The 16,118-nt window shown below is 42.9% G+C and overlaps 1 protein-coding gene and 1 long non-coding RNA gene across 3 annotated transcripts; one reads left to right on the forward strand and one right to left on the reverse strand.

Annotated features, from left to right (window-relative positions):
- Positions 1 to 4,172: 4,172 nt before the first annotated feature.
- IL6 (interleukin 6) lies at positions 4,173 to 9,189 on the forward strand. Of its 2 annotated transcripts, XM_070615933.1 has the most exons (6): positions 4,173 to 4,684; positions 5,213 to 5,270; positions 5,435 to 5,616; positions 6,716 to 6,829; positions 7,559 to 7,705; positions 9,025 to 9,189. In XM_070615933.1, the coding sequence occupies exons 2-6, from the start codon at positions 5,252 to 5,254 to the stop codon at positions 9,187 to 9,189; spliced, it is 627 nt and encodes a 208-aa protein (XP_070472034.1). In that variant the 5' UTR covers positions 4,173 to 4,684; positions 5,213 to 5,251. The 2 variants fall into 2 exon arrangements, with proteins under 2 accessions (XP_070472034.1, XP_008533801.2); XM_008535579.2 differs by lacking the exon at positions 4,173 to 4,684 and having other exon boundaries at positions 5,117 to 5,270.
- On the reverse strand, positions 8,035 to 9,260 carry LOC139082832 (uncharacterized). The gene is made up of 2 exons (XR_011539101.1): positions 9,127 to 9,260; positions 8,035 to 8,599 (listed from the first exon to the last, which is right to left on the reverse strand). It is a non-coding gene; the product is annotated as an uncharacterized lncRNA (long non-coding RNA).
- Positions 9,261 to 16,118: the final 6,858 nt, after the last annotated feature.

Consider the following 16,118-nt stretch of genomic DNA (forward strand, 5'->3'; position numbering starts at 1 on the left):
GTAGGTCAAGACTCTGCTCTGTGCTGTACACATCCATGCCCAAACATAGGTACATATTACAGAACTCAATAGCTTGAAGAAATTACCTATGATTCTTTGACCTGCTTACCTGGATATGAATTCTTCTGTAACATTTTTATTCAATCCAGGTGGACCCTTCTTCAGGAATAATAAACCCCAGTGTCTCAGAATTACAGAGCATTCAACATGTCCAAAGCATGTCATGGAAATTATTCTACAATAAAGATTAGAGAGACCTTCCCTACCTCCATGGATTCAGCTTGCTAAGGAGAATATATGTGAGGCTTAGTTCAGAAGGACAAAGATACTCTCTTTTTAGCAAACAAGTAACCAAAAGGGCAGGGAAGGGAGGTGAAATTCGTCATAGACAGGACAGTAGAATCCCCTGGTCTTGACATCATATGCGATGCTTTCAAATGGGTTCTTAGTACCCTAATTTTGAGGGAAAAGAGTGGAAGGAACCAGCCAATGCTTTTGCATGCTCAGTTTCTGCCTGTGACACTGAACTCAAGAGAACTGAGACTTTGGAGAAACCAAAGATGGTTCAAATGACTCGTGAGAATAAATTAACTCAGTGCTCCCTGCTGACAAGTTGAAGTTTCCTAATTGTAAAGCAGAACCAGTAGCCACCAACAAAGACAGCCTACCACACAGATGGAGAAGAGATAAAGCACTGAAACTCAGCCTGAGGGACCTCCACAGACTTGGTGCATAGGGCCAGTGAGGCTCCTTCAGGTTCAGCAAAGCAAGTTCTCATCACCAAACCAGCTTCAGAGCAGCTGGCTTATTAACATCTGGAGATCTGGGCACTCTCTTCCAGGCCTGGAGACCAGGGGAAAAGCAATATAGGGGGTGGGGGGTCCCCAAGGCAGGGGGAGTCTATATTGTTGCCCCAGAAGAGGCCACTTCCCTCCTAAGATGCCTGGGATTTTCCACTTCAGCAGGGGAAGGTAACTCAGCACACACCAAAACAACGAGGGCGCAGAACAGATGACCTCCCTGCACAGTTTTGGATCAGAAATCCAGCAGACAGATGTGCCCCTTCTCTGAGCTAGGGAGAGCTAGGCCCAGCCCCAGCACACCTTCGCCCTCAGAAAAGCAGAGGCCAGACCAAGAAGTCACCAGGAGCTACAATAGGACATCAGAGCTGAGGTTGTGAGGGCCAGGACTGAGACTGGGCCAGGCTGGGAACCACCCAGAGCTTTGGTCTCCAAGGCTGACTGCCCTCCAAGATCAGCCAGCCCTTTCCAGGTAGATATACCACATATCCCTAATATTCTGTCTCCAAGTAATACCACCACTTCTTCTAAAGCAAAAACATTTCCCAGAGCCTTATAGGCCTGGTATCTGTTCAAGGGGACTCAATCGCAGAAGGAGCTGTTAAATCACCCACCGTTTCAGTTTGCAAAGTTCTATGACTTAGTGACAAGTGAAACTACATTCTGACAGCAACTGCAAGTTCCCTAGTACCCAGTGACTTCCCTTTTTTCCTTGGGATACTCCCTCCTGCTAAACCCCAGACCTAACCCCCCTTAACCCTCTGAATAAAGACGGAGAGCACCCCACCACATCTTACCCTGTGAGATATGGAGAACACTTCTCCTCCTGAGAGCTTAAGACCAAATGGAAGTTACTTTCCTCTTCACCTCGAATGCATTGATGGACTCTCTGAACTGGACTCCACCAACATGTAGGAAAGCACTCATGGTCAGTAATTCTGAAGGGCACAGACAGGACCAGCCAGCCTTAGACAAGATGGTAAAAGAAGCATCTTAGTTCCCCTTCTTCTTGCCCATACATTCCCATGTCCTGCCTCTCTTGGTCTCAGCTGGCAGTCACTTCAAACCAGCAATGGTGCAATTCAACAATTAAGGTATTAGTTAATAAATGCTGACAGCTTGGCCTTTCCTGGTCATTTGTACATGTTAAAATATGAGGGATGAGCTCTTCAAGTGGAAAATCTATTGAGATCTAAAGCAAGGAAGCTATCATGGTGGATTTATGGTTGTTACATTAACACTCTGGAGCAAAAGACAGTCCATTTCTCTCACAGGCAAATGCCAGCCCAAGGCATTGATAACAATAAAGACTCTGGATGCCAGCAATATGCAAGGTGGCAGACAGTGTCCTCCAACCTCCCCACACACATGCATTCCCACCCCCAAACAACTAGCCTTTTCCCAGCTGCCAGAAGCACAAGACCTGGGGATAAGTCAGGCCCCCTCATCCTTGAGGGCCACTTTCAGGTGTCTAAATAATAATGATGACCATGGACAGGAAAGGCTGTCGACTTCTGACATAAAAACATTGAGCCAAACTTGGAAATGGTCTAAGAACAAGACACAAGCTGGGCTCATTACCTAAATTGAGGGACCTAGTTTGAGGATCTTAATATTCTTTAAAAAGGGGGGAAATCATTTATTTTTTCTTCATTTTCCACTTTGTGCCATAAGGTATTTTCAACAAAGCATAGAATCTCATTTGTTCAGAGGAAAAATGACTGGGAGAGCAGCTGATCACTGGCACAGTGGTCTGGCTCATTCATAGTCCCCTTATAGACAAGACACCACGTGGAGTGATGGAGCTGAGATGGAGAAGTTCTCCAAAGCAGAAGCCCCGAGCCAAGGAATGTTGCAAAGAGTGAGTGTTTACTGCGGGATTGCTATGCACCAGGGATTTTTTCACACTTCATTTCATTCAATCTGCACAACAGCGGTACGGGAAGAACTTTATTATCCCAGTTTTATAGATGAGCAAAAAAGGGTACAGATCCTTGGGGTAACTTAGAAGGGTCAAGCAAGTGGCAGGCAGAGCTGGGCAACTCAAGAGCCTGTGCTCTACCATGTTCCCTCCCATAGAGAATTACCGAGGTGGCATCCAGACAATGGGAAATTATAGTGTGTGCATATTTGTATGTGTGTGTGTCCACATATATAAACCAATAATGAAAATACAGAGGTGAGTACCTGGGTAACCAAGAAAACCTCTCCCAGATTAGGGTAACAAGGATTTAATTGAAAATATTGTGAGTCAGGGGCTGGCCCCGTGGCCAAGTGGTTAAGTTCGCGCGCTCCGCTGCAGGCGGCCCGGTGTTTCGTTGGTTCGAATCCTGGGCGCGGACATGGCACTGCTCGTCAGACCACGCTGAGGCAGCGTCCCACATGCCACAACTAGAAGAACCCACAACGAAGAATACACAACTATATACCGGGGGGCTTTGGGGAGAAAAAGGAAAAAATAAATATAAAAAAAAAAAAGAAAAAGAAAATATTGTGAGTCAGACACTAGCTCTGGAGAGACGAGCTGAAATGTAAGGAGACTTAGTTTTCCCTGTATGCCCTGACATCCTGTTTGAACATTTTATCACGTACACATACTTCCTATTTTAAAAAACTTTTAACTGAAAAGAAAAATCTGTATGTTGTTGCTGAGTCACTACATACTTGAAATTTACTGAGTCATATTTTCTAGAAAATAGATATGTGAGAAAAAGCAATCCCACACTACAGAGGCCTATCACACGCATCGCAAGGGAGCCAGGAAACATGGCTTCCTTCAGCGTAGGAGCGAGGACTCTGCTGGGGGTGTCTGAGTTGCTCAAGACCAAGAGCACTAGAAGCGAAACCATTCAGCCATCCTGTCCCATTTTCATTTTCAAACTAAAACCCCACTACCTCCACAGGACCTGTTTCTGTTTAGAAAGTTAGTGAAAGAATGGATGACCTCACTTTCCCCAACAGGTGGGTCCTACAGTGTTGTGCGCAAAACAAAACTTGAGTAAATTGATTCATATTTTAAATACCCTAGCAGAGGTCCTTGTTTTAGCAATTCTTAAGAGATCCTGTGCAAAGCAAAGAAGCCGATTGTGATGTTAACACTGTGTTTTGTAAATAATTTCTTGGTGCCTGCAAGAGTCTAGTTTCAGCCTGGAGCTAATCTTCAGAGCTGTCTGGGTGTCTGAGAGACTGGTAGTGCAGCTGAGTCTAGAGTCTATTTGCATGAGACCAAGGACCCTCCTGCAAGGGACGTCATTGTAAGGGCAGAGGGAGCCTACACAAGTTCTACCCAATAAGGAAGGCGGGGGCATTGGAGGGGAAGCGTGATTTAGAGCCTCGAGCCCTGTGTTAATAGGTTTCTTCCCAGCTGTCTCTGGATTCAAATCAAGTCATACAGCAGGAGGGAACTATGAACACAAGCTCCAGAAAATGCAACAAGGTCCTCCTTTGACATCCCATCAAAGAGGTGAGTAGTATTCTCCCTACTTCTGCCCTGAACCAAGCGGACTGCAGTAACTTGAGGGCTCCAGCAGACCCAGCACCTGCCTAGGCTCCTGGGGGATCGTCCCATTGCTGGTGGTGAGGACAGCTCCAGCAGCCCAAAACAACTCCCTTGGCACAGAGATCAAAGTCTTCACTGAGAGGACCCCCAGCGGGCCACTAGGGAGAGAGCAGGGCTGTAGCTGACCTGGCTGAAGCGGGCTGGAGCAGGTGAGGAGGAAACTAGCAGATGCCACGTGGCGGCAGAAAGGAGTCATTTATGTATGCACCACCCGCTGCACCTGAAGACTCCTAGCAATAACTACACAAGATTTGGGGGCAATCAGGCAGTTCTGCAACAACTGGTCACGGCGAGAGCCAGGAAAGAAAAACACTCCAGATGATCGGTAGTATCACCTTATTTGTAACCCTGGGCGGATGGGCTGTGGTGTGGTCTCAGGAAACTTAGGTCAGAACACCTTAGATTTTTTACAAATGTGAATAAACTGGAATACTGAATTCTAGCCTGTTAATCTGGTAATTAAAGTATTTTTTAAATTATAGTCAGCTTATTTCCTCCCCCTTGTTAAACTGTGTGTATGACTTCAGCTTTACTTTCTTTCTCAAGACGTGCCAAAATGCTGAGTCACAAAAAAAAGGAAAAGAAAGTAAGTGAGCTTCTTAGGGCTACGCTTGTAATGACCTAAGCGGCACTTTTTCCCCAGTTGTGATTCTTGTGATGCTAAAGGACGTCACATTGCACAATCCTTAATAAGGTTTCCAATCAGCCCCACCCGCTCTGGCCCCACCCCCACCCTCCAACAAAGATTTATCAAATGTGGGATTTTCCCATGAGTCTCAATATTAGAGTCTCAACCCCCAATAAATATGAGACTGGGGATGTCTGAGGCTCATTCTGCCCTCGAGCCCACCAGGAACGAAAGAGAGCTTCATCTGCCCTCCAGAACCCAGCTATGAACTCCCTCTTCACAAGTAAGTGAAGGAAATCCCTAGCCCTGGAACTGCCTGGCCCCCGTCCCTGGGTGAGGGAGGGGTGTGTGTCTGCGTGAGGGCTGGCTGGCAGCCAGCAACCAGAAGCACAGCTCCCCCAGCTGTGCAGTCTGCTCACTGGCTGCTCTCCCTTCCCTCCGGTACAGGCACCGTCACTCCAGTTGCCTTCTCCCTGGGGCTGCTCCTGGTGATGGCTACTGCTTTCCCCACCCCACTACCCCTGGGAGAAGATGAAACCACCTCAAATGGACCACTACTCACCACTGCAGACAAAACCAAACAGCACATTAAGTACATCCTCGGCAAAATCTCTGCCCTGAAAAATGAGGTGGGTAGGCTTGACAGAGGGTAATGAAAGGCCCATGTGGGCATTCGTCTTGCCCTTGGATGTGGATGGGAGCTTGTGCATTGGGAGGTCTTTGCTGGGTTCTGGGGCAGTTTAGACTTGAGGCCAAAAGGGCAGACTGTCTTCTGTATTTCTCCTCTGCTGCTGGTCTTAGGGAGGCCCTTTGCCTCCTGGAAAATACAGAATGGGGCTGGAATCTATGGCCCCTAGCCAATTCTCACCTTCCTACTTGGCATGAGTTGAGGGTCACTGTTTCTCAGGACTCCCTTTTCCCTAACCAAAAACTAAGGTCTGTCCATCTTCTTTTTGTCCCTTGGACTTTGGGAGAATTAGAAAAGTAGCACCTAAAATGACTGTTCAGCCTCTCAAGACAGTCACAGTACTTTTAGGTTATGCAAGCTCAGTGGTTAGGGACTCCCCAAAGTCACTGCAGCATACAAGATGCATACCTAATAGCCAACCCAAGTGGCAAAATCACAGATACGTTAAAGTAGCTCCCAAGCTTTAAATGCAAGGCAGTTTGGCTCTATTTGGTAGAAAGGAAAGACCACAGGAAGAGGGGATTGGGAGCCCCAAATCCAATTCTGATTCTGCAGAACCAGCCCTATGATCTTGAGAGCAAATTCCCTACCACATCTGGGCCCCATCTGTAAAATTATGTGATTGGACTAGATGATTTCACAGGTCCTTCCAGCTGGAGCTTTCTATGGCTTGAATTATACTCACCCAATTATCATCAAAATTGCTGTCATTTATTAAGTACCTACTATGTGCCAAGCACTTTATATAAATACTGTGTCTCATCCTCACAACAAACTTACAAGGGAGGTGTTTCGTTATCCCCAGTTTGGAGAGAAAGGGCACTGAGACTCGGATAGGTAACAAGCCTGAAGTCACAGGTGAGCCTGGGACTGAACCCACGTGTGCCCACCTCCACCAGACCTTGGTTGCCTGGATGCTAGTGGGTTGTGACTTCATTTTTTTTAGAGAATTTCCTGGCCATGGTAAAACATGAATGGCCCTCTAGTGGTGTTTGTTTTAGGGGCACTTAGACAATAACAATTCTGGTCTTCCTTCCCAGATGTGTAACAATTTTAGCAAGTGTGAAAACAGCAAGGAGGTACTGGCAGAAAACAACCTGAATCTTCCAAAGATGGCAGAAAAAGACGGATGCTTCCAATCTGGGTTCAATCAGGTACGAACTCATCACTTTCAGTTTCAGCTATTCCTTAGGCAAAAGTTCTCCCTCTTGCATGCAGTGCCTGTATACATATAGACCAAGCAGGCAACAAAGAGGGGGACAGATGTAAGGAACATCATGTAAATTTCATGAGGATGTCAACTTAAAGCTTTTTAAAGGAAACTTGTCTTTGAACAGCATGGTCAGAGATGGCCCCCAAGTGTTGGGATTTTCATGACTGTCAAACATTAGAAACCCCAGTAGGTTTAGCTAGTTCATCTGGTAAGATGATCCAGGAGCTTTCTTCTCTTTGGTTGCCCTTGGCAGAGTCCAGGTCTGCCCTCCCTGCTGAGGTCATTCTCTCCACCCTTCTCCTTCCAGATAGTGAGATAACCTACACTGGCTTCCGATCACTCTGTAAAAAGAGGTTTCAGCCCAACATTGACAAGGGCAGAAGTGCAGCCAGAGGGAAGAACATTAAGGGGAGAATCAAAAATGTCACATTCTAACATCTGTTAGGCTCTAGGTAAAATTAAGTGGTGTCTTTGATTGTCCAGATATTTAAAATGGGGCAGCTAATGCTGCCCAATGTCTCAAAACATGATGCCTAAGAAGTACTTGAATTTCCTTGGAGGAGCAGAAGGAAAAGTTACTGAATTACAGCAATTTTAACACCGTTAATTTTAATGTAATCAGTTATATCTTCCTAGCAATAACCAATTTTCCCACCATCTTTCCTCTTAGGAGACCTGCCTGATGAAAATCACCACTGGTCTTTCGGAGTTTCAGATATACCTGGAGTACCTCCAGAACGAGTTCAAGGGTGAAAAGGAAAACATCAAGACTATGCAGATCAGTACCAAAGTCCTGGTCCAGATCCTGATGCAAAAGGTGAGTGTGTCCTCATCTCCTCACCTGGCGTGGGGAAGAGAGGCACAAAGAAAGCAGCCTAGATAACTCAGGAATGCAGAGCCAATTTAAAAGAGATGGCCACATGTAAACGAAAAGATCTGAGAAATATTTCCTGATAGTTAAAACTTTTTTTGGCTCTCTTCTGCAAAAGACATCAATAACTGTATTTTAAACTGTTAAATGAGGTGGATTTTAACATCGACTTCTAATAGCTTAGGAAATAAGAAAAAAATATCTGTACAGGCAGAAGGAAGCATATCCAACCCTGCTCAGGGATCCATGATATCAAAGAACAGAGAGCACAAAAATTATTTTAATATTTTAATCATTTCCAAGTGACCTTCTTGTCATTATGGTAGTTTCAACTCTTTTCCCCTACTTTTTGCCAGAAGAGTTAATGCAGAGAAATGGCCAAAGGCTAAAAGCTGGAAGAGAAGGTATCAAGGGCTTTGGTCACCATGAGCTAGCCACTCAAATGCCACTCAATGGAGGCTTGAAGTCACAGCATGTGGATGAGCCAAACAAAGCCACATGAGAAGGGCCTAGACAGAGAGGCGGGCACATGCGGGCTAATTTTGCCTCTGCCTTTTCTGCTTTTTGCCTTAAACCATGGCTTCTCCCACTTTAATGTGCACATGAATCCCTTGGGAATCCTGTTACAATGCAGAGTTTCATTCAGCAGGTTTGTGGCGAAACCTCAAATTTGCATTTCTAACAAGCTCCAGGTGATGCTCATGCTGCAGTGCTCTAGGACCATACTTAGCGGCGCAAGTCCTTCCCCAGTTAATTATCCCCATGTCAGTGTGTCTATCGAAAGGTATTTCCCAGTCCTCTCTACAGCAGTAGGTCAGTGGACTCTCAATAGATGCTGGGCTGCGGGGTGAGAATGAAACAACAGAAAAATATTAGAGTTAGAGGCCAGTGAAGAATCCTTTAAAATAGGCTTTAACTATAGCTTCTTCATTCATCTATTGAATTTCAACTATGTGCCAAGCACTGTTTAGGATAATAGAGTCAAAGACAAATAAGATACTGTGGCTGCCCTCAGGATGTTTACGGTCCAATGGAGACAGAGCAGCAAGGAGATGATTGGAATTCAGTTGCTAAGAAAGGGCCTCCCACACAGGGTGGGCTCGGAGGAGAAGCACCTCCTCCTATCTGGGCAAGTCAGGGCAAGTAGCCCCATTTAATCTCCTTCACCCCAAATTTGAACATCTTCCCACAGCCCAGAGCATCCCTCCACTGAAAAGGATTTGTTCAATATTTAAATAATTCTTTTTGTTTTCTTTTCTCTTCAGATGAAGAATCCAGAAGTAACCACCCCTGACCCAACTGCAAAAAGCAGCCTGCTGGCTAAGCTGCATTCACAGAATGAGTGGCTGAAGAACACAACAACTCACCTCATCCTTCGAAGCCTTGAGGATTTCCTGCAGTTCAGCCTGAGAGCTGTTCGGATAATGTAACCTTGGCATCTAAGATTGTTGTAGTTCATGGGCATTCCTTCCTCTGGTCAGAAACCTGTCCACTGGGCACATAACTTATGTTGTTCTCTATGAAGAACTAAAAGTATGAGCGTTAGGACACTATTTTAATTATTTTTAACTTATTGATATTTAAATATATGATATTGAGTTAATTTATATAAGTGATAGATATTTATATTTTTATGAAGTGCCACTTGAAATATTTTATGTATTAGTTTTGAAAAGATAATGTAAAATGGCTATGCAGCTTCAAAGTCTTCATTGTTTCAGAGCCGGATCATTTCTTGGAATGCGTAGGCTTACCTCAAGTAAATTGCTAACTTATACATATTTTTAAAGGAAATATTTATATTGTATTTATATAATGTTTAAATTGTTTTTATACCAATAAACACCTTTTAAAAAAAATTAGCAACTAAGCCTCTGTGTGTCCTATGAAGCTTAATATGAACAAGTTTCTGTTACCAGTACCACCACCAAAAAAAACCTGCAATCACCTGGAAAAAGGTATACAGTCATATGTCACTTAACAGGGATATGTTCTGAGAAATATGTCAGGGGTTTTCGCTGTTGTGCAAACATCATAAAGTGTACTTACACAAACCTAGATGGTATAACCTGTTACACATTTAGGCTATATGGTACTAATCTTATGGGACTACTGTCTTATAAGTGGTCAGTCCATCATTGTCCGAAACATCATTATGCGTCACATGATTAACTGAACACCTACTGCATGCCAGGCACCATGTTAAATGTGTTGCATTGATCATATCATTTAATCTCACACTTGCACACTCTTACAGATGTGGGAAAGTAAGTGATTTCCCTAAGTAACTTAGCTGAAAGGTAAGACACAGGCCCAGGTTGAAATCCAGGTCTACCTGCCTCCAGGCACCTTACCCTTAAATTTTAGGTCCCATTACCCCCCAGGGAACTAAGAGATGATGTAGAAAATCCCAAGACATGTTAATACAGGGAATACATTTAAAGATGCAATCAAAAGCCTTTGAGATGATACAACCACTTGTATAAGACATAGCAATATGCAAGCTTCCAAATAAAAACTAGAAGTTCTGCCTCCCTCCTCCAAGTTCCTCATACAATTCCTCATACACTACACATAGCTGTCTGTCATGGCACCTACCACATTGTATCACATCTCAAAATTGATGGGTTTTTCTTTCTAGCCAGCATGTGTGTTCCTCAAGAAGGCAGACTCTATTGTATTCATCTTTGCATCTTGGGCCCATAGCCCAGAACCTGAACATAGGAGGCCTCAACAAACATTTGTTGATTGAAGAAAGCATACATAGATGATCAAATATAAGACATCTTAATTCTTGGGGACATAATACTGTTGGTCAATGAGTGGGGAAATTACAAATACTTTGCACTTATGTATCTTCATCTTAAGGAAAAATACCAAGAGTTAGAAAGAAACAATCTAAGAACTTCCAGAGAAGGCAATAAATAGTCAGTGCATGTACGTCTACCTCTCTTTTCTTTTGCACCAGCAGTATTCTTTGTCTGCCCTTCTCTCCTGGCCCTGTCGAGAGTGGTGGTGAGAGAGGCAATCTGCATAACCGCGCACAGTCCTTCCATCCCACTTCAACACTAGGTTGGGAATTTAGTAAAGATTTCCCCTTTTCAACCCCAGCAATACAAAAGTTCTGTCTTCTAAGAAAGCTTTCCTCACCCTAACCACTATAGACCTCTTCCTCCAGCAGAGTGGTTCTGAGCAAGGGAAAGTCCATAGAGGTCAAGAATTGAGAGAAGCTAAGCAAGAGCCACATACTCTGATTTTCTAGAAACTGTGCATCACAAGTGGGCTTCCCAAAATTAACCTAATCAAATAACAACGAGAAATAGCAGTCAACTAATGCATCCATTCTTCAAACAAAAATATGTTGAGCACCATATATGTCAGGTAATGCTGAGGATGCAGAGGTGAATAAGCTAGACGTTGGCCCTGGCTGTCATGTGGCTTACACTATGGCAAGGAAGACAGACATTGAACAAAGAACATAAGTGTGATGAGGTTTACAAGAGAGAAATGTGAGGTGCACTGAGAACCTATACTAGGGGCACTAGAAGCAGGGGGACCTAACTAAGCCTGGGTAGGGCAGTCATGGAGGCTTCCTTGAGAGAGTAAAGTTTTCGCTGAGATGTGAAACATACATGGGAATTAGTCAGGCCAAGATAGGTGGGAAGAGCATTCCAGGCAGAGGGAACAACGTGTGCAAACATCTGAATCAACAAAGAGCACACTATGGTTGAGACAATAAAAACTACATTATCTCCAGTGCACAAAGGACATGAGGGAAGGTGGTTGAGAGGGGGTGGAGAGGGAGGCTAGGATCAGATCATTCACAGCATCAGAAGTCATATTAAAAATGTTGGAATTTATTCCATATATGGTGAGAAGGCATTGACAGATTTTAAGAAGTAGAATAACATATGAGATTTACATTTTAATATAATCACTCAAGTTTCAGGGTGGAGAACGGAGAATGGAGAATGGCTAGAGGAGAGAAGGCAATGGTAGCCATCAACAAAAGATAGCTAGGAGCTGGTTCCGTAGGTTTTGGTGATTAGTGACAAAGATTCAGGAATTTCAGAGGACACTGAGGCTTTGAGAGAGGGAAGAAGTAGAGGTTGGATGGAAGAATAAAGCACAGAGAATTTTGGATTTGAATGTATTCATTTATTCAAATATTCTCTGAAGAACTGCATTGTGCCAGATTCTCTGCTGGGCCCTGGGGATATAATGACGAATCAGACAGACTAGGTCACTTCTCTCCAGGAGCTTACAGTCTAGGGGAAACAATTAAAGAAATAACTACTATGCTATATGCTAAGTATGTGTGCTACTATTACGAGTTGAATTGTGTCCCCTAAAAAGATATGCTGAAGTCCTAACCCCCAGTACCTGTGAATGTGAACTTACTTGGAAATAACATCCTTTCAGATGTAATCAAGATAAGATGAGGTTATTAGGGTGGGCCTTATAAGAAGAGACGAGATACAGAGAGACACAGAGGGGAGAAGTCCATATGAAGATGGAGGCAGATATTGTAGAGATGCAGCTACAAAGCAAGTAATACCAAGGATTGCAGATAACCTCCAGAAGGTTGGAAGAGGCAAGGAAGGAGCCTCCCTCAGAGCCTTCAGAAAGAGCTTGGCCCTGCTCACACTGATTTTAGATATCTAGCCTCCAGAACTATGAAAGAGTAAATTTCTGTTTTTCTAAGCCACCCGGTTTGTGTCCATTTGTTATAGCAGCCCTAGGAAACCACTATTGCTATTATGGCAGTGCACAGTGGGAGAGTCTAGTCTATAGCAGAGGGCTCAGGAAAGGCTTCCCAGAAGAAATGACATTTAAGTTCATATCAAAAGAATGTATAGGATTCAGCCAGTTGGAGAGGTAACGAAAGTGTTTCAAGCAGTGAGCAGAGCATGTGCAAAGGCTCAGAGGCAGGAAAGAGCATGTTGGAGGAACTGAATAGCTAATAGCTAATAGTTAATAGCTAAAGCACTAAGAGGGAAGTGAAGTAGTAGAAATGAAGCTAAAGCCATCAGGTCCAAGTTATGAAAGAGCACAGAGGATGAATTAAATAAAATCATTAATAAAACAGAAAGATAAAGAGCCACTTTCTGGGAAAGAGTTTTTGATTTGGGGGTTTTCTTGTTTGTTTGCTTTTTAAATGCTGAAGATTTTTTTCAGTTTCTTCTGGTGGCAGAGGGTAAGGAGGTTGGGATCTAGGGGTAGTATCTAGAAGAGATCCAGTTTTCTGTAGCAGTTTCCAGCAAAAGGGCAGACAGTGCCAGGGAAGCGAGAGGCAAAAAGAGTAAATGATAAGGAACACCTGTGGCAGAGATGACTCAGGAACTCCAGACACTGTGACGTCTAGCGGCATATTTTAATTTATCTTCTCTCTCACTCATCAAACTTCAATGAGTTTTGTTCACCAACATAAAGCAAATATATGGCAGCCTTGTGCTAGCCTGTTTCTGAAGAATGAAGGGAGTTTCACGTCCACCTTTGGGGCAAAATGGACAATGAAAGATTGAAAATACAGGAAGATTCAGAGAAGTGATCAAAGGTAAGAGTTCAAAGCAAGAAGTGAGAGGCAGCAACCAGGAGGTGTACGACCTCTCCAAGGAAATCAAGAATACTCAGGAAGATTGGGGAAAGGTTTGAATCTCCTATAGTCGGCTTGGGATGGAGACACTGTTTATTATATTTGGATGCTAAAGGAAAGGATTATCTCCAAAGGCTAGGGGCTTGAGAACACTTAGGTTACACTATGAAAATGATCCAAAAGTCTGCAAGAGAGAAAGCTGATAGGGAGGCAGCAGTCAAGACTCCACTCCTGATAAAACTTCCAAGTTTCTGGTGAGTTAAGAATGGGAAGGAAGAGATAAACCAACTCACATGCTCTAAGAATAGACGAATAATAATAATGATAATAATGATATAACTAACTGTTATTGAGCACTTACTGTGTGCTAAGCATGGTTCAATGTATATATTATTTCAGAGGCACACGCATTAACCATAGGAGCAGAGAGTCTACACAACTTGTACAAAGTCACAAAGTGTGTAAATTTCATGGCAGACTGTTAGTTATCCCTTCAGATCCATCCTCCACTTCTTCCACAGTAATAGAGTTTGAATTAGACATGTGACTACCCATCTAGAGGCTACATTCCCCATTTTCCTTTGCAGGCAGGCATGGCTATGCTGACAAAAGAACATAGTAGGCCTAAGTCTGCTATCCTGCTTACAGGCTTGGCTCTTGGCTGGCATCTATGAACTTGAATGGTAAAGAGTTCCCCTCCTCAATACAGAACTTTCCCAAAATGATAAGAGTGCCTAAATTGTTTGTTCAATGTGATTTATACTAACCACCTGCTTTCCTTCTGAGAATCTGACATTTTAACAGATGCTAAGCAGAGGATTCCCCAATAAAAACTTTGCAGACTGAGTTACTAATGAACTTCCCTGGTAGACACATGTTGTCACAACCCATTGCTGGAGGAATTAAGTACATCCTGTGTGACTCCACTGGGAGCGGGCTCTTGGAGTTTGTGCCTGATTTTCTCCAGAATTTACCCCTTGTGTCTTTTTCCTGATTTTGTTTGTATCCTTTTGGTGTAATAAATCATAGTCACGAGTATTATCCTGTGACTCATACAAGTGAGTCCTGTGAGCCCTCTTAGTAAAGCACTGAATCTGAGGCTGGTGCTGGGAACCCCCAACACAGTGGTTAAGTTTTCACCAATGAAACACGAGTAGAATTGATTTATAATTTAACTTTCACCTGCCCAAAAAGATATTACTTGCCTTCCATTTCTAGTTTTTTGACTTTCTGTGGATTAGAATAAAAATGTGGTGGTGAATCACCTTCAATCATGCAGAACAGAGCAATATCCATAGCTGCAATGTCTAATATGGTACATAGTAGCCACTTGTATGTGTTTAATTTTAAATTTAAATTCATTAAAATTATATAAAATCACAAATTAAGTCCCCTGATTTCACACATGTTAGTGGCTATCATATTGGACAGTGCAGATACAAGATATTTCCATCATTGCAGAAATTCTTACTGGACAGGCCTGTCCTAGAGGTTAAGTAGAGCAAAGAGATGACTGGAACCTCGATCACTAAATGACCTCATAGAGCTGAACAGAGTCACCAACCTAGACCACTAGCAATCACTGGACTGTTGGGTTATAAAGAAATATACTTTTATTTCATTTCAGCAACTGTATTTGGGGATGTCTTTGTTACAGTAGCTTATCCTATACTCTAACTAACATAGCTCCCAATTTATTCTTAACCAAGGATAAGGAACATGCAAAAAGCAAAGTAATCATGCGGGACAGGGGCAGATTCAGAGTATCTGAGGAGCACTGCTTCCCTTGACGCCCAGGTCTTTAATCAGGGCACACACCTATTGGTAACATTGCCCTGATGGAGTAGGGTCTCCCAGGATCTAAAAAGCTCATTTCTTACCCTACCATTGCCTTTTGTATCACCATTTAGGAAGAACTTATACAATATATGTACTTCCTTTTAATGCAACCATTTAATACCACAAATTTCCATCTTGGTACTCCTTTAGCTTTGTCTCACAAAGTTTCATATGTTGCATTTTCATTCTCAGTCAGTTCAGTATATTTTTTTTTCTCTTGAGACTTCTTTGACCCCTTCATTATTTAGAAGTGTGTTGTTTGCTTTATGAGTGTTTGGAGATTTTTCTACTATCTTTCTGATATCCATTTCTAATTTGATTTCATTGTGGTCAGAGAACATACTTCATATGATTTCAATTCTTTTAAATTTGTTGAGGTTTGATTTATGGCCTAGGATCTGGTCTATCTTGGTATATGTTCCACGGGTTCTTGAAAAGAATACATATTCTGTTGTTGTCAGGCGAAGTGTTTTATATGTCAATTAGATCCTGTCGGTCAACCAACAGGTGCTCTTGAGCTTTTCTATATCCTTGATGATTTCCTCTCTCGTTATTCTATTAATTGTTGAGAGAAAAATGTTGAAGTCGCCAACTAGATTGTGGATTGGTCTATTTTTCCTTTCAGTTCTATCAAGTTTTGCTCCATAAATTGTGCAGTTCTGTTACATGGTGACCATATGTGGGATTACTATGTTTTCTTGAGGGATTGACCCTTTTATCATTACATAGTGTCCCTCTCTGTCCTTGGTAATTTTTTTCACTCTAAGTATACTTTATCTGATATTAATTCAGCCACTTCTGCTTTCTTTTTTTGTTGTTGTTCAAAGATTTTATTTTTCCTTTTTCTCCCTAAAGCCCCCGAGTACATAGTTGTGTATTTTTAGTTGTGGGTCCTTCCATTTGTGGCATGTGGGATGCCGCCTC

This window comes from Equus przewalskii, chromosome 4, assembly GCF_037783145.1.
Source record: "Equus przewalskii isolate Varuska chromosome 4, EquPr2, whole genome shotgun sequence".
Taxonomy (NCBI): domain Eukaryota; kingdom Metazoa; phylum Chordata; class Mammalia; order Perissodactyla; family Equidae; genus Equus; species Equus przewalskii.